General features: G+C 35.7%; 2 protein-coding genes across 5 annotated transcripts in view; one reads left to right on the forward strand and one right to left on the reverse strand.

The window, feature by feature from the left end:
- Positions 1–200: 200 nt before the first annotated feature.
- On the reverse strand, positions 201–4852 carry LOC127634375 (isopentenyl-diphosphate Delta-isomerase 1-like). 2 transcript variants are annotated; one of them, XM_052113915.1, is made up of 5 exons: positions 4547–4852; positions 3964–4128; positions 3587–3679; positions 2226–2356; positions 204–2031 (listed from the first exon to the last, which is right to left on the reverse strand). In XM_052113915.1, exons 2-5 carry the CDS (start codon positions 4103–4105, stop codon positions 1714–1716), a joined length of 684 nt encoding a protein of 227 aa, XP_051969875.1. In that variant the 5' UTR covers positions 4106–4128; positions 4547–4852; the 3' UTR covers positions 204–1713. The 2 variants fall into 2 exon arrangements, with proteins under 2 accessions (XP_051969876.1, XP_051969875.1); XM_052113916.1 differs by lacking the exon at positions 4547–4852 and having other exon boundaries at positions 201–2031; positions 3964–4127.
- Positions 4853–5638: 786 nt separating this feature from the next.
- Positions 5639–24630, forward strand: part of LOC127634340 (WD repeat-containing protein 37-like) — a 49053-nt gene continuing 30061 nt past the window's right edge. Inside the window, exons 1-7 of one of the 3 annotated variants that reach the window (XM_052113850.1) lie at positions 5639–5838; positions 6599–6721; positions 8521–8697; positions 12827–12923; positions 13331–13426; positions 14465–14529; positions 23229–23364. In XM_052113850.1, the coding sequence (XP_051969810.1) occupies positions 8560–8697; positions 12827–12923; positions 13331–13426; positions 14465–14529; positions 23229–23364 (532 nt within the window). In that variant the 5' untranslated portion in view covers positions 5639–5838; positions 6599–6721; positions 8521–8559. The remainder of the gene's footprint in view (positions 5839–6598; positions 6722–8520; positions 8698–12826; positions 12924–13330; positions 13427–14464; positions 14530–23228; positions 23365–24630) is intronic. The other 2 variants (XM_052113848.1, XM_052113849.1) reach the window with 2 other exon arrangements.

A 24630-nucleotide genomic window follows, 5' to 3' on the forward strand; every position in this document is an offset into this window, starting at 1 on the left:
CTACTAGCTAATGTAATAGGTTAGCTAAAGTCTAGCTAAGGCAATATATCATGGCCATACAGGCCAATATATACTGTACTTATTGGAGACATTACAGGTGAATACAGTCAAATTTGTGTGATGTACTTAACATAATGATAAATAATCGTAAGATATTATATCGTATGCTATGTATTGTGAATACACCCATGTTAAACATAAAAATGTACCTCCATTGCATATCATAGGAACACATAAGCGTAAATTATAATTACATTGATAAACCTGTACAAAGACCTCCAGATAAATACTGGCTGCAAAAGATATTGACCTATGACATCCTATGACATAAAAAATTATTCTTCATTTGAAATCTCATAGATGTGACTATTGTGGTTCACGGTCCTAGGCCCTGTCCCAAATGGCACACTTCATATGAATTTTCAGTCTTGTGTACTTATTTCATGTGTCCATTAACTCCATGAGACCGTAGGGTGTCTCATTTTTCATTTTAGGTATCGGAAGGGTGCTCACGCATACTTTGTGGTCGATATGTGCCCTCAATGCGCACTTTTGCAGTGCAAGCTCTACAGCACACATCTTCTCGACAGTCAAAGCGAGGTTATGTTATTGCCCATCATGCACAGCAACCCTAAAGGCACAGGGGGTGGCGGTGCCACCGGCTTGGGCCCGCCATCGCTGCTCGCAGCTATATTTTCACTTGATTTCCTACAAAGATGTGCTAGTTTCATGTCTCTTGTATCACTCTGTGGACTCTTGTATCACAAGTAGCCATGTTAAATGAAGGATAATGTACAATCAGCTGGTCTAACTAATCAGACTGTGTATTATCTCTCACATAAAGTACATCATTTATATTATAAATATATATATTAATATTTCTTTTAAATGATATATTACTAGGACATACAAAGGATGGATGAATGCATGTCGACTGTAATTTTCCAATATTAAGTCTGTAAAAATGGTGCAAGGAACGGGTTGAAATGAGGGCAAGACTATAAAGAAACCAACTTTTATTTTTCACATCTAAAAATGACTTTAAACCATTGTAAACTTCACGGTGAAGCTTGATGGGTCAATCTACACAAAACATTCTCTCAAAAGCATAGACTCACATATGAAACTAGGCACTTCAGACCATATTTGGATATTTAGCAATACCTCCAAAAGTCATGTGAAAGAAAATGACAAAGACAGCAACTGCTCTAAACTCTTTGTAGCAGCTTCATGTCATTTTATAACCATGTTTCACCATTATGTCTCTAATGTAGTTATGGATCCTTTTCTCCATCAGATTTAACTACTCAGATATTTGAAGGGTTAGTCCACCAAACAATAACAATTCTGGCATCACTTACCCACCCTCATGTTGTTCCAATCCTGTGTAAATGCATTTATTCAGAGGAACACCAAAGGAGAAATTTTGAAGAATGTTGATGTTGCTCTTTTCCCCATCCAATGAAAGTGAACAGAGACTGAGGCTAACATTCCACCGGAGAACAAGAGAGTGAGGAAATAATGGCAGAATTTCATTTATGAATGAACTATCCCTTTAATTCTACATAATGATGACAAAGCCTGCTCCTTGTCCAGCCATTTACAACCAGCAAAAACACCTCATGGTTGAACACTTCAGACTTTTACGCTAATCTTGTAGACTTCTAACCATTTTAAGTGTCCGTTAGTAACTAAGCCTTAAAAAAATGGCGTTTACATGCGGTGGATCCTGTCGTGATCGATGAACTGTTTGAAGTTATGGAGATTGTCCCACCACTTGAAGAGGAAGGCCTCAGCAATGAGGCTAAACCAGGGCGTGACCTCCAGCTCATTCCTCTTGGCCTTCTCCAGGATCTCCTTCAGTTCCTCTTTGGAGACATAGCAGTGGCTCTGGATCTCATTGGGGTCTGGATTCAGTTCCACATCCTTCTGCATGAAGAGAATGTAGTCAATCTCATGCTCCCCCCAAACGCCATCGGATTGGGCTTTGTAGTGGATGCGGGTCAGATATGTCATCTCTTCTGGAGGCACCTTGGGGAAAAGCGTGGGATGACAAGTAACCTAGTTTAAACCAGTACATGCAGACTTCTGTTTTTGAATGCATAGTCGTAGACGGCACACCCACAGCTGTTCACTGACAGTCTGATGCATTTTTCACACAAAACTAGAAGCTAATTCATATTCTCTCTCATTCACTCAATCACAGGTTTTTCCTGTATTAGTACCTGATCCATGGGAATGCCCAGCTCAGCTTGTAGTCGTCTCTGTGCGGCACGTCTGACCCCGATGGCATCCTGTTCCTCCAGTTCATTGGCAGTGTGCAGTGGGTGACTACAGCAGGAGTTGGTGAAACAGCCTAGGAAGAGGAAGGAAACAAGACAAGAACTTCAAGTTACAAATAGTTATTCACAATATTTTGGCATCACTCACAATTTGTGTTCCAAAGGCGGTGCTGGGTGATATGGCTACAAATAATATATCTGTATATTTTCAGCCTTTTGATGATATTCAATATATATATATCTTGATAATAATGCATTTGCCCAGAAATTGCCCAATCATGATTTAAATTTTTTTTTTTTTTTAATCAGAGCAACCATAATTTCATGCAAACAGCCACTGTAGCAAGTAGATGCAATATTCTTAAGGCATTGAATAAAAGTCTATTTAAAAATATTGAAGGCATATTTCCAACCGTTTTTTCTTTAAATAAACACAAGGGAGAATGAGATCTAATAATTTTCTCTGAAATGCACTTTCATATTTATATTTTATATACAATGATATATAGTAGCTTAATAAAAAGCATTATTTACCTTCATATATTTTTACAATTTTATTTTTTCAATGAACAAGGTGTGCAAAAACTACTATCCCACTCAGTTTGCCATTTGTTTTTGATGTCAGTGGGAGGTATAGGACACTTTTGGAAATCCGCTGATAAAGCCTCTTTTGCAGCAGTGTCTGCTTCCTCATTTCCTGGGTATATCGCATCAGAAGACAAGGATTTAACCACTGGAGTCCTATGTGTTTCTTTTATGCTGCCTTTATGTGCTTTTTGGAGCTTAAAAAAAGATCTGGTCACCATTCACTTGCATTGTAAGAACCAACAGAGCTAAAACAATATTTCTAAAAATATTAATTTGTGTTTAGCAGAGGAAAGAAAGTCATACACATCTGGGATGGCATGAGGGTGAGTAAATGATGAGACAATTTTCATTTTTGGGTGAACTATTACATTTAAGCCACTTTATATATTGCTCAGCTTTACTTTGTGCCTAACTTCACTCCTTATTGCTTTAGTGAATGTCTTGCCTATAACATTTGGACTTTGCATACATAATTATATTATAGTATACTGTACTATCATTTTTGACTAGATTACATTCCAAGGCATTTGCAATTTATATTTAAACCAATGGTTTAATGACATTTTTCATGACACATAGTGTTAGTAGTTGCTATATAAATAAACACTTATAAGGACAAAATCCCACAAAACATTAAATGTATTAAATTTGACTTTCTATGAAAAAGTAGGAAAATAGCACAACTTCATCAGATCATGAGAGATAAACACACTCACCTGGAAATGTGATTTTAGCGTTTGATCTCTGCTGTAAGAGCAGCTTTTCCTCACTGTTAAACAGGAAGACACTGAACGCCCGGTGCAATAAACCTGCAGGTGGGGAAGCAAGTAAAAAACTGTATTTTACAAGTTCAAAAATGTTAGTCATACTAGTGGTATAAGGTATTGGTACTAGGAAATAATAATTTTCAACTTGTAGAAGTTTAAAGGAGATCTATTATTCCATCACCAACACAGAAACTATGCACATTTATTCTGCATGTCCTTAAATGCAGTATTCACTAAAATCATGCAATAAATGAGATGGATACAAACACTTGAAATATGGCAAATGTATGCAATATTACACTGCAAATATCACGCAAATACATGACCTTTGTCAATATTTGAATTAAGGTGGCAGTTTTTCTTGCTGTCAGCTCCAATCTTTCTGTCATTGTCATCGATGAGAATGCACATCTCTGCAAGCAACTGCACCTGCTTTTCATCCAGATTATCCATATTAATCTCCGGCATCCTTATAGGTGAACTGAACCCGTCTGTAAACACACAGACACAGTCAAACACAAAGTATTAATTATAATCATATACCTAATAACAGTCAAATACATAACCTTAACATGTAAAACATAATTAACAAACTTTATATATTAATAACTAAATAATAATAAAATAATAGCCTAAAAACCGTGAGCACCTTATTTAAAATAAAATGTATAGTAACAAAGTAGTATAATAACACCTTATCAGCCAAACACAGTAACAAAAACGTAATAACAATAGTGGCATACTAAATAATAACAAATTATACTTAATAATAATAATAATAATAAATAATTCAGTTAAGACAAACAAAATGTTGTCTGTAGACTGCTAAAAACCTTCAATTTAAAAGGACAGATGGCTTAGGCTAATAGTCTGTTGAATAAATCCTGTAATAATGTATGCAGCTGTAACCTGTATAGAGTTCAGTGTCTCTGTTCCTGCTGAGCTGGGCCGCAGCTGATCTGCAGAGAAACGCGTCTGCGCAACGCCCATAACAAACGCACCATGACCAGGCACACCATACAGACCAATCACACTACACCACACTATACATACGCCATCACGCCACATACATCTGCACACTGTTGTACAACTCCAATAAACCAGCGCTACACACACACTTACACTACTGCAGCGATAGTGTTCAGTGTGTCTCTTTAATGGCGCGGTTCATCAGGAACGAACTGATAATCAACGCTAAGGTCTGACAACACGACCGGCGCTCCGCCCACAAATTACGTCATGTGTCAAGGATTTTGATTGGTTGTTGGGGAAAATCACGTCTCCGGATTGGTCAATACACAGTCAAGCTGTTTTCCGGGTTTAGTAAATAGGAAAGATATTTTTTTAAATAAGAAAGAAAGAAAGAAAGAATAGAAAGAAAGAAAGAAATAAAAGATTAAATAAAATATTTTAAATATTACATTTAGTCAACAGAGGTTTTAGTAATCAGTGTCAGGTGTTTGTTATGGGCGTTAAATATCTTTTTTTAAAGGTATTAAATAAATTATATAAATATTGCATTGTAATCATCAACACACACTTTGAAAAAATGTTGATGGGCAATGCACAATATTAATATAAAGAAAAAAATGTGTTTTGATTTATATTTTTATAGAATTAATATTAATTGTTTAAAATTACAAACAAACATAAATATACATACATGTAAATACATACAAAAAATATATACATATGCACTCAATTTGCACTCAAATTTAGAATGAAAAACTTTACATTTATTTGGCGGCTGCTCAGTTCTATACAACCACAATTCCGAAAAAGTTAGGACAGTATGAATAATGTTAATAAAAACAAAATGGAGCGATTTGTTAATTAGATTTACACTTTCTATATTGAAAGCACTACAGCTAAACCTTATGTGATGTTTTACCTTGTGAATTTCATTTTTTTTTCTCAGTAAACGCATTTCTTTCGGAAGATGAAAAAAAAGAATAATGTTGAAGCTTTTATTTTGAAATACTACATCCGGTCGGAGGCCTGTCAATTGTGGTTTAATTTCATCTCGCTTCACACTCGGTTGACAGAGTCGGGTTTGATAAAAACGTCTGAGTGCTAATTAAATTCCCTCGTAATTACTGACAGAAAACATCAGCGTGTTTGTACAATGCTGGATGACTCAAACACACATCCCACAATCACCGAATACAAACACGTTCAGATCTACTGAAGCGCTCATAAATGTGAGTATTATTGAGGGCTGAGAGTATGTTTGTTATAATACAGGATTAGCTGATTAGAGATACATACACATATCGCAGCACTTCTGTTTGGTTGATCATGTTTCACTGTGAATGGTGAGGAAGCGAGCAGGCCAGCGGACCTTGCATCAGACTGCTGCTGTTTGTGTGTTTAATGATCAGTTCACGTTACTGGAACTGTATAACAGATCAGTCTCTTTATACAGGATGTGTTTTCTTCCATATAATCCGATTCAAATGTGTTTCTTATAAAATCATCAGATTGCAGTGTGTGTGCCACAGTATTACAATCTAATGCCACCACATCACTGTGGTACCACAACAATGCTTTCTTCTAAAGGAGGTGTACATGGAAATCTTTTAAATAATAATAATAAAAAAATGAAATTACTTTTTTACATGATCTGTTGCCTTCAGATTACTACACTTGGATCATAGGTTTTATTTTAGTCTTTGTAGTTACTTCCATCTTGGCAGAATTGCATTCAACATTATATTAAGATTGCATGACAGCACAGTTATAAGGCATGATGCTGCAGCTGCATACTTATTGATTTTTTTTATTTGAGTTGCAAAGGTTCAACCCCACTAACACGATTGCCCTTATTTTTTACCTTCTCCCTGCATTCATCCGTTCACATCTTCCTTCCTGTTATTTTAGGTTGTGACTTGTGAGAATGCTGTAATGCACTCCATGCATGCAGCTTTTCTTCCCTTTATGTTCATGTTTGTGAACCGATAGATGGTGTTGTCTTGTGTTCAGTGCTGGACTGCGGCCCCGGGCCCCTGCTGAGATCTCCATCACTTTTAACGGTCTTCTGAGGATGTGTCAGCTTTGTATATCATTCACTGCTCTTCATGCCTGGTATTTGTTTTTCTTTTGCATGTCCTTTATTTAATGTTTTTTTTTTATAAACAATTTTTAAGATGCTCAAACTGACATTAACACTTTCTGTTGTATGTTGTTTTGCATAATGGCTCGCTTGCTTTTTTGATTGTGAATTTAACTTTTAATTTTGACACTTAACATGTGTGTTACACTTGTTGCCTATGCTGAAAACTGCAAATACGGCATTAATAGGTGAATCTCGTATTTGTTTTTTAACCTTCACCCTGTCTTCTAATTATATATATAAAAAATATATTTTTTTATTTTATATATATATATATATATATATATATATATATATTATTATTTTGGTCACATTTGAGCTTTTTAAAAATTTTCTAATCCATGTATTCCAACAATAAATATGATATTATTTTGCATATATTATATTTTGTTTCATGTTTATTTTTTTATGTATTATTTATATTCTATCTATTTACATTGATTTGTAGAACACTTGCTAAAAATTGGTACCATCTCTTTAAGAAAAGGAAACGAGCATATATTAATTAATATTATGGCTTAATGGATTCTTTACCTCATTCGCACTATTTGTGATTAGAATTAAATAATAAATGAATTGCATGGATTTTGTCATTGGCCGCTATACTACTCGGTCACTATCGAGGAAAATCGGAACATTTACCAGCCAGTGGCATATCTCAGGCAGAGAGTTGCACATGTAAGAAAAAGATAATTCTTGGGATTTAAAAATGCGTTCAATTTCAAATGAAGATTGCGATGCATTGGAAAATCTATATTTATACTCAGTCCTATTGCCATTACTGTATTGTGAAAATTCCAGTCTTATTCCAGCTACTTTGTGTAAAAAATCCTATTGTCGTTACTGCAATGTGGAAAATCCCATTTTTGTAATTGTAACACGAAAAAAAAAAACGTATTGTTGCAATGCAAAAAAATGTAATCTAATTCTTGCAACTTGTAAAAAAATCAAATTAACACTACTGTAATGTGAAAAAATCTCATTCCTGTTGTGGTGTGTTCACATACAACCCGAAGCGAGCCTTTCGCGCAGCACAATTACATACAAAGTCAACGCAAAGATGCAAATAGACGCGTTTAGATGCAAATTTGCACCGAGTGGCGCGAATGATGCAACTCGAACATGTGAAATCACATTATTCGCTTAATTCGCGCAAATTGAAATTTTTCAACTCCGGCGAGAAATTCGCATGACACGTTGTCGCGAAAGACAATCAGCATTGAGATTGTCCGGATGTCACTGACGTAGTGACGTTGTAGCATATGAAATCTGGAAAAATGGATGAAAAAGTTGTTGTAGCAGTGTGTGGGCTCCTGAAATTGTATGACACAGTTTTTTTTTTTTCTCATAACAGTAGACTACTGGCAATTGGTGAAGTGCTGCTTTAAAAGTTTTTAATTGTCATGAAAAAATTGTCACAATACAAAAAATCTTTGCAAAATATATTTTATTTTTACAAGATAAAATATGGCGTTTGATTTTTGTTAGACTCACCATAAATTAATTTGGAGTCAGATTCACCTTCACAAGATTCATTTACATCGCCATAATTTCTATGATGTACGCTTAACTGGTATTCAATCAATATACTCCTTCAGCAAAGATAGTTTTTCATCAACAAAGTCTTCTTATCCACCTTCCTCTTAATGTTTAGCTTGTTATTTACATTTCACAATCAGGAATAGGTGACATTGCTTAGTATACAACAAAGGTCCCATTATTTTCATCCATTGCAGTGGGATGGGGCAAACCCTGCCATTTGTTTGCTCAGTTTCAGGTAGGAAGTGTGTCAGGACGTCACTGAGGAGTGATGCCTGTTGAAAGTGGAAACAGCGCAGCCGCCCGTCAAGTTAAACAGAAGCGAAAGTCGCACAGTCTCTCCATTCGGAGAACCAACAGCACGGAGCAGGACAGACTAGGCATGCAGAGGGACATGCTGGAGGGACAGGTGGGGACATTTGTTTGTCTGTCTTCTTTGTTTGTTGCTTAAACACTTGTGCAAACTAGAATGTCAAGATGTAACCTAATAGTTCCATGTTTGTGGTTACAAACATTAAAATAAACTATTGTTATGAGATTGCCGTCATCCCCAGGTGTGCTGTCAGAAATGACACCAAGAATAGTTTTTTAATTCTTTTTTTGGTAAACATCAAGTCATGACAGCTGGGTTATGCATGCATCATGTTTTGTTCAACATTGCTAGCAGATAGACCCTTCTAGAGTTTAATGTTAACATATGGAACCTTATTGTATTACCAATATGTTTTTTTAATTAAGTTGGATTTTCAGTGAGAGTTTCAGGGAAGTGTTTTATTAGACATTTGAAATCTCAAGGAAGCTACTGTAGACTTGTTCAGTGTCTTTACTGAGAGAGTCTGGTTTGGATGTGTAAAAAGGTGTGAACCGTGGTGTTGTGATAGAAATGTAATGTCAAAGTGCGAGCATTGTGTGGTAAACAATGACATGAGTTAAGTATTTCTGTCACTGAGTAGTTCTTCCATTGATTAAGTACTGTAATGTATCCATGGAACACAAAACATTTGTCTTAAACCGGTCTGTTATCAGTATGCAAACATTACTGTAATATGTCAGTGATAAGAGACGCTTCTACTCATGTAAACCATTAGATCAGGCATCAGTATTACAATTCCAAGAAAGAAGTTCAACCATCTTTATTTTGAAATAAAATGCAATGCAGTTTGTTTAACAAATGTAGTCAGGGTGCAAAAGGAAGTCAAAACAAAAGGTTAAGAGTGTTTGAAAAAATAAAAAATTTGAATACTAAAAAGATGTCCATGTCCAAAAAGGCCTGTCCATGTGTCTTGAAAAACCCGGGCTACATGCGGATAGTCCGCCAACACATATTTATGATGGAATTTGAGTCACACATTTTGTGTGCGAAATGTACCAACATGCAAAAAAAAATACGAACCATACTTTGAGCTTTACACATCACAAGAATATCACAAAACTTCAGTATTGTGTTTCAGAATTCTTTAAGACTGCCATTTTGCTATCTAAACTAGGGGCACCAAAAGACAACTAGGGTTTGCGAAACACATTGCGTAAATGTATTCTGGAAATTCGTTTAAAAAGTTGGTCACCATGTTAGTTGTATAATTCACACACTGTAACATAGGCCTACTCTACAAAACTACGCAAATGCATGTGCAAATGATTGGTTGCGAATGATTGGCTATAAACACAGCCCTTACAAAAATTGAGAGTTCATGGCAAATTTACCGCAAACATTTCACATGCAAATGAGCTTTGCGGCAAATTTGCAGATTCACTACTACTGGCGAAGAGCTGCAAACTTGTGGCAAACATTTGCAGTGAATCAAAAGCTAATTTTCACGTGAAAATAACGAGCGTTCGTTTTTTTTTTTTTTTTTTTTTTTTTTGTAAGGGAGCAAGCTATAGTGGTAACTATAAATGGCAAAAGACATCTAGGGTTTGTGAAGCACATTGCAAAAATGTATTTAAGGAATTCTTTTCAACATTTGGTCCTCATGTAAGTTGGAGAACCCTTACAAAAATCAAAACTTGCCGCAAATTTGCAGCTCGTTATTTTCTCTTGCAAATTAGCTTTTGATTCGCTGCAAATGTTTGCTGCAAGCTCTTCACCAGTAGTGGTGAACCTCTGGCAAACCTTTCGCAATAATGGATAATTTTTGCTGTAAAGATCATTTGCATGTGAAAATGATCAGTGGCGAATTTGTGGAAAGTTTGCGACAAATTTGCCATGAACTCTCGGTTTGTGTAAGGGAATTCACATGCTGAAGCATAGGCCTGCTCCACAAAATACGCAAACGCATGTGCGAGAGATTGGTAAATGCAAGCACTTGTTATTTTAGCTAGCTATAAACACCGCAAACTCTAGCGGTAGCTAGCTATAAACGCCAAACGACAACTAGGGTTTGTGAAACACATTGTGAAAATTTATTCCAGACATTTCTTTAATATGTTGGTCCTCATGTAGTTTGTATAATTCCCACTCAGAAACATAGGCATACTTTACAAAAGTACCCATAGGCATATCCAAAAGATTGGTAAAGGCAAGCGTAGGTTATTTTAGCTAGCGCAGCAAGCTAAAGCGTTAGCTAGCTTTAAACGGCAAAAGACAACTAGGGTTTGCGATGCACTTTGAGAATTTATTCCAGGGATTCCTCTAAAAAGTTGGTCCCCACTAAGTTGTATAATTCACACGCTGAAACACCCTTACGAAAATGAAGTTCATGGCAAATTCGCTGCAAATTCGCCACGGATAATTTTCACATGCAAATGAGCTTTGCGGCAAATTGTCCATTGTTGACAAATGTTTTCCAGAGGTTCACTGCTACCAGCGAAGAGCTACAAACTTCTGGCAAACATGTGGCAAAATTTGAAATTGAAAAGCAGCAAGTTTACGGCTAGTTTAGATTTTTTTGTAGGCCTAATTTGCAGAAGTATGCTAACACATGTAAAAATGATTGGTAAATGCAAGCCCATGTTATGACAGATTACGCTAATGTCCACTATAGCAACGTTGATAATGCATCACATAATTGCATCTCTGATGCATAATCGTTCCAAACTTTAGTTTGTTTGCTTTTCAAAATACAACTTGTATTCGATAAGCCAAAAGGTGTTTACAGAAGTCCAGCTTATCTTTGTCTGACTTGAGACTTAATGTTTAGTTGTCTGTTTTATTAATACTCAGTGGGGGTTGTTGGGAGGGAGATATCTACTGTATACTTTGTACTTTCCAAACCCTTCTATGGTCTATAGCCTCATCCATTTTTAAAGAGCGACCCACGCTATGGTTCGATTGTTCAGTCTATTCCTCTGTGGGGTCATTTCTGATTGGCCGGCCCTTCTGTAAACTGTTACTGGATTCAGACTATACCAACTTTCACCCTCTCAATGCTGTCATTATGTCCAGTTGCTATGGAGACCACAAGTTTTAGGATTGAGCAGCTTTATAAGAATAGACGGCGAGCTGTTGTGTGTTTATTGGCACCTCTATCGCTCTTGCACGTGTGGTAAAGACAGAGTGGAGAGCGGTTTTACGTAGTGTTGACAAACCACCTTCACTGTTAAACCCTTGTGTTAACTTGGAATGACAGCACACCTTGTTGTGATGGAGTTGTTAAACTGGATATAACTGGGCAAAACTACACAGCAGAAATGTTTGTTTTTGGATTGTTTTTCTTTGTGAAGTTTTAAAAAGGCTGAAAGAATTTATTCAGAACTTCTTATCCTTGACAATGGAGGTAAGTTGGCATGGTAGATTAGTTTGGAAGTTTTGGTCTAGAGATTTCTTAATCTTTGTGCTTTTTCTATGTTTTGTTAGAAATTCCTTATTATAATGTGGTAAATCACTGTGCAGAAAGTCTGTCATTTAAAAAGAAATTAAGTTTTAGAACAGATATTATTGATTCCAAGGAAACAACCTGTTTACAACATCCCTTCATTGCATATTGTGCTGTTTAGTATCTTTTAAATGTTTTGTTATTAATCTAATTATTTTTAGTATGTGCAAAATAACAAAAGTCAAGATCTTATTGTAAAGGTGAAACTAGACTTTAAAAAAAAAAATATGTTTTGTTACTTAAATTAGGTTGTTGCATTAATTTTAATATATCGATCGATATAAAGAAATATGAAATAGAAAAGTAGAATCAGAAGGAAATAAAAAGTTGTACATTAAAGAGATATATGTAAAAGAGATACAAATGTACATTAAATAAAAACATGAAGGTTTGATGTGAGTTGAGTCAGTTGACCAAAGCAGTGCAACATTTTATAAAAATATTAAAATGAAAAATTATGATCAAATATAATGATAATAATAATAATAATAATATATATATATATATATATATATATATATATATATATATATAAAAATACTATTTTATAATTATATTAGAACATATGTTAATATGTTTGTGTATAAACTAAGGCAGATATAAAGGCAAAATGTTAAATATAAACTACAAATATTATTGCATTACATATTGTTGTTGAATTTTGAAGATGTCGTGACACAATATCAGTATTTACAGTACAGATAATTTCAAATGTATTTCTAGGACTCCAAGTTGCCGATGGCCTTAAGAAGCAACTTACTGGACCTGTTCGGGCAGATTGAACGCGAGTTTGAAAATCTCTACGTTGAAAACTTGGAGTGTGAGTAATAAACAAATGACTTGTTCATTTGTGACAAGATCCTTTGTGCATGACTCAACGCTTTATGCATGATTTATACTGAATGCTTTGATGTAAAAATGTTTTTTTTTACTTTACTATATCCGTGTTACACATATTACATGCTGCTAATATTAATACTATTGTAATAACAATATGTAAGTACAAGCAGCTCTACAAAATAAATACTTCATAATTACTATTATTTAGCAATTGCACAGTTAATTGAACACTATTTCATATATATAAATTATTTTTTTTAAATACATTTTATATAAGTTTTTGCAATAATGACCAACTTACTCAGTTACATAGTGTTTGTTAATGTAACAATGGTTTAGTTGGTTTATCAACAGTTGAGGTCTGATATTGTGCTGTTACTTGTGCAGTGCGAAGAGAAATTGAATCGCTAAACGAACGTTTGGCTGGAGAAGGACAGACAGGTGATGGTGGTGATCTGAGCAAAGGAGCCTTGAAAACAAAAGGTACACGCAAAACAAAGCTTTTGTTTAACGTCTGCCCTCATAATATAAGCTTTTAAATAAATAATAACGCTGACATTTGATGATTCAAAGAAAACAATTTGATAACTGTGTGCCTAAAGCAATGTCCTGGTTACTCTGCATTGGCTTCTAGATTTGCCAGAGTTATACAGGTCTCATACACACCACAAAGTTTGGCAACAGCAATTCTAATGTGTAATGAATCCCCTAAATGATCATAAACATGGATGGCAACAGTTTAACCTGCTTGATGTTTGATATAAAAAACATACTAGCAAACAAAGACACTGGTGGGGGGGGGGGGTTGTTGAATTTGGCTGTAAATTATTTGAAACTGAACTGAAGAAATTGAGAACCACTGACTTAAAGGGATAGTTCACCCAAAAATGAAGATTCTCTCATCACTTACTCATTCTCTCATGCCATCTAAGATGTGTATGACTTTCTTTCATCTGCAGAACACAAATGAAGATATTTAGAAGGTTATTTCAGCTCTGTAGGGCCATACAATGCAAGTGAATGGTGAACAGAACTTTTGAAGCTGCAAAAGTCACATAAAGGCAGCATAGAAGTAATCCATATGACTCCAGTAGTTTAATATATGTATTTTGAAGTGGTGCAATGAATTTGGGTCAGAAACAGATCAATATATAAATATTTTTATTCCTAAAATTTGAATTGGAGATTTTTGGAAATAAATATTTCAATATTGATCTGTTTCTCACTCACACCTATCATATTGCTTCTGAAGATAGTGATTTAACAACTTGAATTATATTGATTGCTTTTATGCTGCTTTTATGCGCATTTGTATCTTTAAAGTTTTGGTCACCATTCACTTGCATTGTATGAACCTACAGAGCTGTTATATTTGTCTAATCTACTAAGAGTAAATGATGAGAGAATTTTCATTTTTGTGTGAACTATCCCTTTAATCTTATTTAGTTGTTGTGTGTGTGTGGATGAAGTCTAACTCATTATTTGAACTTCACTAATAATCTTTTCACTCCTTGTTCACAGCAAGTCACAGCACTAGTCAACTGTCCCAAAAACTGAAGACAACGTACAAGGCCTCCACAAGCAAGGTATCAATCTATTTTTGCGGTTCTCACCTGTTGAAACACTGGCTAAAACGTACATGTTGCTGTAGGTCCAGCTCGAATATTTCTCTTGGCAAACAGCACTAATCTCTATATAAAGTCTTAATATCACTGAGCAAAGTCCTGAATTTGCTGCTTAACTAATGTTAATACATTAGAATTAACCAAGCTAGGTTTGTCAGTGTACCAAAATTTCAGCAGTCAATAGTCAACAGTACCAGTGAAAATACCAGTATTGGTACTGACCGCAAAACTGAAATGCCATTAAACACAACAACTTTTTTTATTAAGAAGCCCAAATTGTCAGAATGGAACTGAATCTTAAGGGGATCGCACTCCAGATGCATCTGGCGGTCGACATGGCGCATTCTTAAATTCAAAACAATTGTTTTCATTGAATGTGCACACTCCACTGCAGCCACTCGACAACTGTTGGCGGCATCCACCTACAACTCAGGAGGCTGCTCAAATTTCTGCTTCGCCACGGAGCACAACTCGAATATTTTCCATTATATTCGACCCAAGTCATTATCAATGGACATGTATTATTTACCCTAGCCTTGCTCATTCTTTAAGAAGGGGAAAACCGTGCTAACGTTTGTGTGTAATGTCTGCCACGTGAACCGCATCAACATGCCCTGTGTTTGATACCTGTGCCGCGATATGATGTGGCGTGGTGCTTCTCATCTGGTGTGCAACCGCCATAACTGTTTGAACAACAGTAGACGAGGGGTGTATTTGGAAAGCTTGTTTTGAAAACATTGTTTATTTTTGCAATTCCATTTGGTGGCGCTAGTGTCACTGAAATTACGTACCCCAGCTTTAATATGAGAAACGTTGAAAAGAAAGCAAGGTGTAATGGCAAAAAACCTCCAACGATGGGGCTCTTCACACCGATCGCTACATGCGCTACACGAACGTCTTTGAACGTTTCGCCACGTTTCTTTGTTTATACAGCGTCTTGTGAACATTTTTAAGTGTCATGTCAAGTTAAAAATGTGTTTCAAGACTCCTGCATTCTGTTGAACTGTATTTGTTGTGCTGCAGCTAGCCTTTTTAGCGCAAACATGAGATTGGTCTGAAGTCATTGTCTGTGCTTGGCACAGATCCAAAATTCAAGTGCTCAGTTTTAGCATTCGAATGTGCTTTTTTAACTTGAATTCAAAGAAAATTCCAATTTTGAATTTTAATTTGAAAATCTTATAACTTATTCTAGTCTGTAGACGTTGGTTGCTAGTGTGGTCTTCCTCATGATTAAGCCTTCACCATAGTAGGATTAATAGTAAGTGCCATCGTCTATCCGTACTGTTGAAAAACTGGTATCGTTACATCCTTTTGAGATTTGTATTGACTTTGAATGTGTAGTTCTGTCATAATTTACTCACCTTTGTTGTTCCATATACCCATATATAATATATAAATACAATAACAGTAAAATTCCTAAAACGGGTTGGCTGTGGCTCAGGTGGTAGAGCGTGTCGGCTGCTAATCGCAGGGTTGGCGGTTCGATTCCCGGCCCACACAACTCCACATGCCGAAGTGTCCTTGGACAAGACACTGAACCCCAAGTTGCTCCCAATGGCAGACTAGTGCCTTGCATGGCAGCTCTGCTATCATTGGTGTATGAATGCGAGTGTGAATGGGTGAATGGGTGATTGGGACACAGTGTAAAGCAATTTGTTAACCTCTAAGGTTAAAAAGGCGCTATATAAGTGCAGACCATTTAAACTGATTCCATGTGACACATGCTTCATATTTCAAGTCTTCTGAAGTCATATGATTTTTTTGATGGTTTTGGTAAGAAATAACTAGAAGTTTAAGTAATTTTTTTAGCGAACGTCTTTATGTTGGTTGTGCTCTCATGAGCGCTATGAGAGAAGCTTGTTCACAGTGGCATGCATGTCCACGTGAGAACTTGCATTGTTTAGGGTCTCTGTCTTCTAACAACATGAGGATGAGTAAATTATGACAACTGACATTTTTGTTTAGTGTTCGCACATAATATAAGATCATTGAACAAGATGTTGAATAAATAATAACGCTGACATTTCAATGAAAACAAAGGCTCAATGAAAAATATTGGATAACTTTATGCCTAAAGCTGTGTCCTTATTTTACAGTTTAGGATGATGCTTAATTTAGGATTGATGTTTAACAGGTGCTTTTGACATCCCCAGAACATACGATTAGTGGTTATTTACATCTAGGTTTTTTCTCAGTGTTTTTGTGAAATGAAGTGATTCAGTGCTTAAATGCATATTAGTAGAGTTCTTTATCCTTTCATATTCTGGGTTGCTTCAGTGATACAAACCACCTGTAGTTCTGCATACACATTTTATGCACTTTATCTTCTGTGGAAGTTTAAAATGCATGTGTGTTTTTTTTTTTTTTTAATTATAGATTAAACAGTGGGGCATTTAAAAAGCTGATAGTTGGAAAGCTTGACTTAATTGCTGTTTTTTTTTAATAAAGCACCATTAATGAAAATGTGCTGTAAGCGATTTATTTTTTCATGGAAAACTATGCAAAACATTTTCCTACTCCCTTAAAGATATTAATGAAATAAGTGTGCTGAGATATCTCACCGGTGTCTGATAGCTGTAGACTTTTTAAACAGCAAACAAAAATGTGTCCGCGGACCACATTGACTCTTTTCACCTGCCAATCATTTTTCTCATTCGAAGTGGATCATTGAGGCTTTGATTTATAATGTTTGTCAGTTGAGGACGCTATTGTACCACTTCTGAATTTGACAGCCAAAGGAACAAACTATACTGCTCTTTTTTTGCCTCAAAATTATCTTTGGAGGGCGTGGCTAATTCAACAGCTCAGTCACTTGAAAGCTTAAGAATGCTTAAATCGCTTACAGCACCTTTTAATACAAAAACCCCCCACAATTTTGAATTGGTTATTAAACTTACTGAAAAAAAAATGCATTTCATTAACAGTGCCAGCATAGTTAATCCAACGTATCTTTTTATTTCAATTAGTGCAATTCAACGTGCTTCTTTATTGTATCAAAGACTTTTGGCATTAATATACTTCCATAGTGATCTGTCACATTATTGAACAGTGGCAATTCAAATTATTAATAAAAAAAATGTTTTGGTCCTCACAGATTAAAACTGTTCTTTTCTCTTGGTCTCACTGATATAGCGCTCAAATTCTTTCCCGGGGAAAGTAGGTGGACCTCGCAACTTCAATGTGGGGAGCTGGGAGTTATGGGGTGGAGACTCATGGGTAATTCAGTCCTCAGTGTGCCAAAATGCATGAACTATCCAACAGTTGGGGATCATAACCCAATAATGATGTGCTTTGGCAATAAACCAAATAGCCATTAATTTGTGCTCATTTAAACACTAATTCAACATTATCCAACACTCACACAGGAGGTATTATAAGAGTTTCAAAAGTAGTTTATTGTAGGTTTGTCAGAAGTGCATCGTTTGCAGAAGTTCTCAACAGTTGCCTCAGCTTTTGAAACTTGATGGCATTTGTTGTCTTCCTTGCCAGCAAATCTGACCCCATTCAAACATTTGGCCAGAGCAAATTTAAATCTTGAATTAGTTCAAGATTCTAGTGCTGTGTAAAGCTTCTCATTGGATGATGATTCCAGGACATGCTGGACATTCATAGTTCTTGAATTAAACGAACGTTTAAATGTGCAATGACCAATAGGAGTCTGACACACAAGCAAGAAAAATATGCAACTGTCAAATGTCTTGATGGCAGGGCCAAATGTGTTGGCTGAGAGGAATCAAGATAGTTGACTAAATCTAACAATTATTTTTATGTATTTTGGTTGAGACAGTTTAAAACAAATGAGTCTTTTTTGTGTGGTTTTTTGTAGAAAATAATCAACTCTGACAATAACATTTTTCTTTAACTCTGTTTGTGATTTACGTTATCACAGTTTATAACACAATAAGTTGATCCCCCTGCTGAGTAGTTCTGTAATGTGGTATCCCTTATACAACCCCTCCTCTTCAAGACTGTAGACTTGACTGAAGAGAAAACACAAAAAGCTCTTGACCATGTTAAAATGAACATTAGCTGGTGCTTCTTATGTTCAAGTGCTCTCTTAAGGCTGAGAATTAGTTATATGGATCATCTCAAAGTTATTATTTATTTACAATTTAAGATCGCAGATTTCAGATGTTAGGGTAATTTTGTCATGTTAACTTATTTCATAAAATAAAATGTTATTTCTATTTTTTCTATTTTCAATTTTTTGTCCAACATTTATTTTTGTTGTACTGTAAGTACTTCGTTATTCTTTACTAAATCATGATACGACTAGGGCTGTGAATTGATTACACATTTTCAACTAATTAATTGCACAGGACATGATGCATTAAAACAAACATTAAAATATCATTTGAAATATATTTACTTTATACTTTGTCTCCAAAACTTCAAGAATTGGGTTAGCCATCATTTGTTAATTATTTAAATATTTTCAAATGTCCAGTTTTTTGCTGATAGAGTTAATTTGACACATCTGTACAGGTGTAAATCTTTGATACAAGTATATACATGCCATAAAATCAGTGGACATGCTGTAATTAAAAGTTGGGCAAAACCTTCTGCTGGTTTCCTGTGGATTTTAATAATAGGATCGAATGGACAGATTCAATAATGTCAAGCTATATTGGAAAAACTTAAATATACATTGCTAATGCATTATTAGACACTATACATACAGATAGAAAACATATAGAATGCTGTTGTTTAAAATCTCAAAACTGGGTCTCTCTCGCCCTGTTCTGCTTTTTGAAATATTTTTCCATCCTTTGAACAGCTGCTATGCATAATTTTTTTATTATTTCTTTTATTAATATAAAATAAAGTCTTCAGTATTGAAATTGACTAGCATATGAAGTTACGCATAAAAGACACTTTCAGAACGTTTTAAAGCGTAAATGAGATTTCATGACAAAATTCTGTTTTGAGGAATTATATGACCATTACCTTGGACTTGTTAGATTGAACTCTATGTAAGGAGGGAGCCCAATATGTTTTCATAATGATGTTTTATCTAATATATTGAAGAGCATTTTCACTGCTTAGGTAAAAGTTCAATGTGCTTGCTGTGTTTGCTCTTACCTTCAGTGAAATTGAGAGCTTAGAAGGGCTGTTTAGTAACTAGGCTGCAAATTGATATGCTTGCATACCTTCTTCAGTCCACTGCTTTATACAAGTCATGTGTTTACTGTGATTTTATAACATTTGTTATAAAGTTATGACAATGTAACTCAATACTTCTGTATTCTGACCACTGCAGATACCACTAGTGATGCGGCATTCAACTCTTAAGTGTCAATGCAATTGCTTACATTTTTAAGGTTTTACATGCTTCAAGGAAAACAGGCATCAGCATACAGTGGCAAGAAAATGTATGTGATCCCTTAAAGTCACAAGTATCGACATACACAATGTGCTTAGGCTAACAACCCCCAAACAATTATAATCTTTTCCATAAAGTAGACTCATGAACAGAGGTGTTAACCAGTTCCAATGATTCCTTCAAATGTTTTAACGGTCACTCTAGGGTTCTTTTTCCACACTGAGCATTCTGCAGGTTGCCCTTTGTGTCATCTTGGCTGGACGGACACTTCTAGGGAGAGTAGCCACAGTACTAAATCATCTCTATTTATAGGCAATTTGTCTATCTGTGGACAGATGAATATTTAAGCTTTCAAAGACAACCTTTTCCATCTTTATGCAAAACAACAATTCTTGATCATGGGTCTTCTGAGATCTCTTTTTTGCGAGGCATGGTCCACGTCAACAGATGCTTCTTGTGAATAGCAAACTCAATGTTTGAGTGCTTTTTATATTTCAAAGTAGCTCTAACCCACACCCCCAATCTCATTTCTATAATTGGATGCCAGGTTTGCCAACTCCTGACTTTAAGTAACTTTTTTTGTGTTATCTTTAGCCTTTAACTGTTAACCTTTTCACAGCATTGTGCATGTGCTCAATTAAGACAAGAAATAATATAATTGTTTGTGTGTTGTTAGCTTAAGCACATCATGTTTGGCTATACTTGTGACATTGATGAATATGAGATCACATTATGACCAATTAATGCAGAAAACCAGCTTATTCCAAAGGGTTCCCACACTTTTTATTTTCTTGTTTTCATTATTTACGTTATTGACCAAATCAAACCAGTGTGAGAATTAACATCAATTAAATAAAATGACTAATGTTGTCTCATACAAAATGGTCATCATTGTAGATTTTGCATTCCAAGTACAATTTTAATAGTATTGCATTTTTTTTCTCCATTTAAGCAGAGTATGATATTTGTTTTTGTGGCGTCAATAGTAGGAAGCAAAAAATTTGTTCATTCTTTGTTTTGCTTGCCAGATAAATTAAGGATGTTGTTAACGGAACTGAGAATTCTGAAATACTTTCAATTGCATTTTTATTTTAAGGTGTATCTCAAAATATAAAGTTGCTTTACTTCATTACATACAAACTATTTGATGAAATGTGAGCTAACTTTTTGATTTGCTTAATTGATCATCACACCAGTAATTCAGAGGTGACCGTTTCTTTTACGATCAAAGATTGCACCTATTAAAATATCTAAATATCATATAAATTACGTGAAACGATTTAAAGGACATCATGATCAGGCCAATTAATCCAGCAGCATTTGCTAATTTTGAGATGAGGTCTTTTTGGATAACGGCCCAATTAACAAGTTGTGACGATTCTAATCTAGACTTGTCAGTGGATAATGAACATTGTCTGTTTTCAACCTATTTTAAGAATATTGTGTAACCAAAAAGCCTTTATTTGAAAGAAAAGTAGCAATCACTTTGTATATCAAAAGTATTTGGACATGCTGTGTTTGTCAATTGTTAGTGGAACAAAGTACTTAAAGTCATTGCAAAAGGAGCCCATTTACATGCACACCAATATGCTGAAAATCAACTTATTTGAAAGATATCTAACAAAGCTAGAAAAAAAAAAACTGTTTACTAGAGATTTTAAATTATATAGTTATTCTCTGCTTTTGACATCAAACCATGAAGAGTCACGCACAGCACTTGGATAAACTGGTAAGAACGCCGGTAAAGGAGTTTACATGAGACATGAAATTAGGGTAATGGGCAAAATCTTCCTCTATTGGTTTATTCTTGTTTTTCTTTATTATTTATTCATTTATTTTCTCCCCAATTTGAAATGCCCAATTCCCAATGCACTTTTAAGTTCTCATTGTGGTGTAGTCATTTGCCTCAATCCGGGTGGCAGAGGTTTAATCTCAGTTGCCTCCGCGTATGAGACCGTTAATCCGCACATCTAATCAGGTGGCTTGTTGAGGGTGTTACCGTGGAGATGTAGCGCACGTGGAGGCCCAAGCTGTGCTCCGCAATCCAAGCACAACTCACAATGCGCCCCACCAAGAGGGAGAACCACATTTTAGTGACCACGAGGCGGACACCCTAGCAACTGTGCTAATTTGGTTGGTTAGGAGACCTGACTGGAGTCACTTAGCACTGGGTTCGAACTCGCGACTCCAGGTGTGGTAGTTGGCGTCTTTACTCGCTGAGCTACCTAGGCCCTCTGTTGGTTTATTCTTAAGTGGTTTGCGACCTTACCTCAATAAAGGAAAGCCGTTTAATGTGTTTACATGAACACACACATTGAGTGCATTTACATGCACGTTCTTACACCGATTATGCTTGATAAGCCGACAACGTGTGTGGTCATGTAAAGGCATTAAACGACTTAAATATACCAGAGAATAAACTGGTCGACATGGGTAGATTTTTGCCCATTACACCAATTTCATGTTACTTTTACCAGTGTTCTTCCCGGCTCATCCAATGAAAGTAAGTGTTGTGCACATGCCTTGTAGAGAATAACTCCATTATTTCAAATCTCACGTAAAGGCGTTTTTCTTGCTTGGTCTGTTTTTAAAAAAAAGCTGATTTTTGGGAGTTATGAGTTTATTGCTGTGCATGTAAACATGCTCATTGTCTGCTTATTAAGCATAATTGGTGTAAAACATGCTTGTAAATGCGCTTAATGACTTTTGGTAAGCGAGTAAGTCTAGCATCATGTTTGCAGATGCCACTTTGTTTCAAACCACAATCGTGTTGGTTAGACAGTATTTTAGGGACTGATAGCCTCAGTTACCGTTTGCCAAGACCACGTCCATACTAATCAGTTTTTGTTTGAAAACGCATTGATTTCGCTACATTTACGCCTCTCATCCACACTGGAACAGCATTTTTCTTGACTGAAAATGGAGTAGGCAATCCACTAATGCCTACTTTGTTACTGCGTTGATTTAAATAAAATCAAAAAATTGTTTTTTTAAGTTAATGTACATTTTTGAAGGTGTTGGATTGCTGCTCTTGTGTTCATTTTTTGTTTTGTTTTAGATTATATTTCCTCGTATGTATGTTATACTTTAAATGTTGCCATTTCAGAAGTATTGACTACACTTTCGTTGTTCTTGAGTCTGTATGACTGAGTACAGTGTGTTCATACACTCCTGCAGTGTAACCACATGATGTGTAGAGATGTTAGTCCTGTATTGTTTGGGTTTTTCCCCATTCTTTTGCGCCGCTTACTCGCGCTCTGTACTGCAGTTAGATATGTGTGTTTGTGTGCGTGTATGTGTGTCAGATCATTTGCTGACTCTCCTGTCCACCCTTTAGATTGTGTCCAGTTTCAAAGCCACCACGTCGCGTGCAGTGTGTCAGCTGGTGAAGGAGTATGTGGGACACAGGGACGGGATATGGGACCTTGCCGTGACCCGGGCTCAACCACTGGTTCTGGGCACGGCCTCAGCCGGTACTTCTGCATATTCCATCATCTCTTACTCTGCTCAGAATTATTCTGTTTGCATGATACTATGTGACCTGCTCCAGCTCTTTGTCCCAGAAACATATTTTGAGTTTTGTGCACTAAGGAAGGCCCCAGCTTTCTAATATTATCACTGTTTCTACAAACCGTTGTTGAGCTGTAATAATTTAAGTGTTGGCTTTCCTTTTACTTTAGTGCTTTCAACGCAATGTGTTTCTGGGACAAAGTGACTCAAATTGATGGAGCAGGACACATTCAGTGCATGCACACATGCACAGAAATCTATGGTTGAATTCCAGTTTGCATAAAATCAATACGATTGATTGCATACAATCAATACAAGACTATTCCTGTCCTAATCAGGATCCAAAATGAATCCTCACTAAGCACCAAATGCACACAAATGTGCAATATAAGAATGATTGTTTATGTCACTGATTTAAAGGAGGATTCAATACAAGTTAAGCTCAGTTAACAACGTTTGTGGCATAAAGTTGATTTGTGAGTTTCCAAATGATTTTTCGACTCAAAACAAAGATCGTAGCTGTAGGAAGGCACTTACAATGAAAGTAAATGGGGCCAGTCCAGAAATGCTCAAATAAAGTCCAGAAAAGTTTTAGTGTAATAACATATCGACTTCTCTTATCTGTGTATATCGTTATATCGGTCCCACTTTATATTAGGTGTCTTTAACTACTATTCACTAACATTAAAATACATACAATATAATGTGTTTACTGTGTAACTGCATGTTGTTTTGCAAAATTCTCACAAGATTCACACTGAAGTTGAGGTAGGGGTAGGGTTAGGGTTTACAGTAAGGCTTGTTTTAGGGGTTTGGGTTTAGGGTCAGGTTTAGTGGTTAGGTTTAGAGTTAGGTGAAGGCAATGGAGGATATCAGAGCCTACTAATACAATCTAATATCTGTTTCACAATGGGTTTCGACTGCTGCTTCATGTTCATGTTTCGACTGCTTTCGATGTTCATTCTTTTCTTACCAGGAGCATGTAATAAGTTTAGCGTAATTGTTGGGGTAGGGTTAGGTTTGGTGTTACAGGTAAGGTTAACAGCTTAACAAAAATGTAATTAAATGTAGGTACTTTAAAGTTAAGTACAATGTAACAACACGTATGCACATAATAAGTACATTGTATCAAATGCTTAAGTTCATAGTAGTTAAAGACACTTAACATAAAGCGGGTCAATTATATTCAATATTGCAATTTTGTTGCTATGATACCAAAATCCTGTTAT

This window comes from Xyrauchen texanus, chromosome 41 (genome assembly GCF_025860055.1).
Source record: "Xyrauchen texanus isolate HMW12.3.18 chromosome 41, RBS_HiC_50CHRs, whole genome shotgun sequence".
Lineage (NCBI taxonomy): Eukaryota > Metazoa > Chordata > Actinopteri > Cypriniformes > Catostomidae > Xyrauchen > Xyrauchen texanus.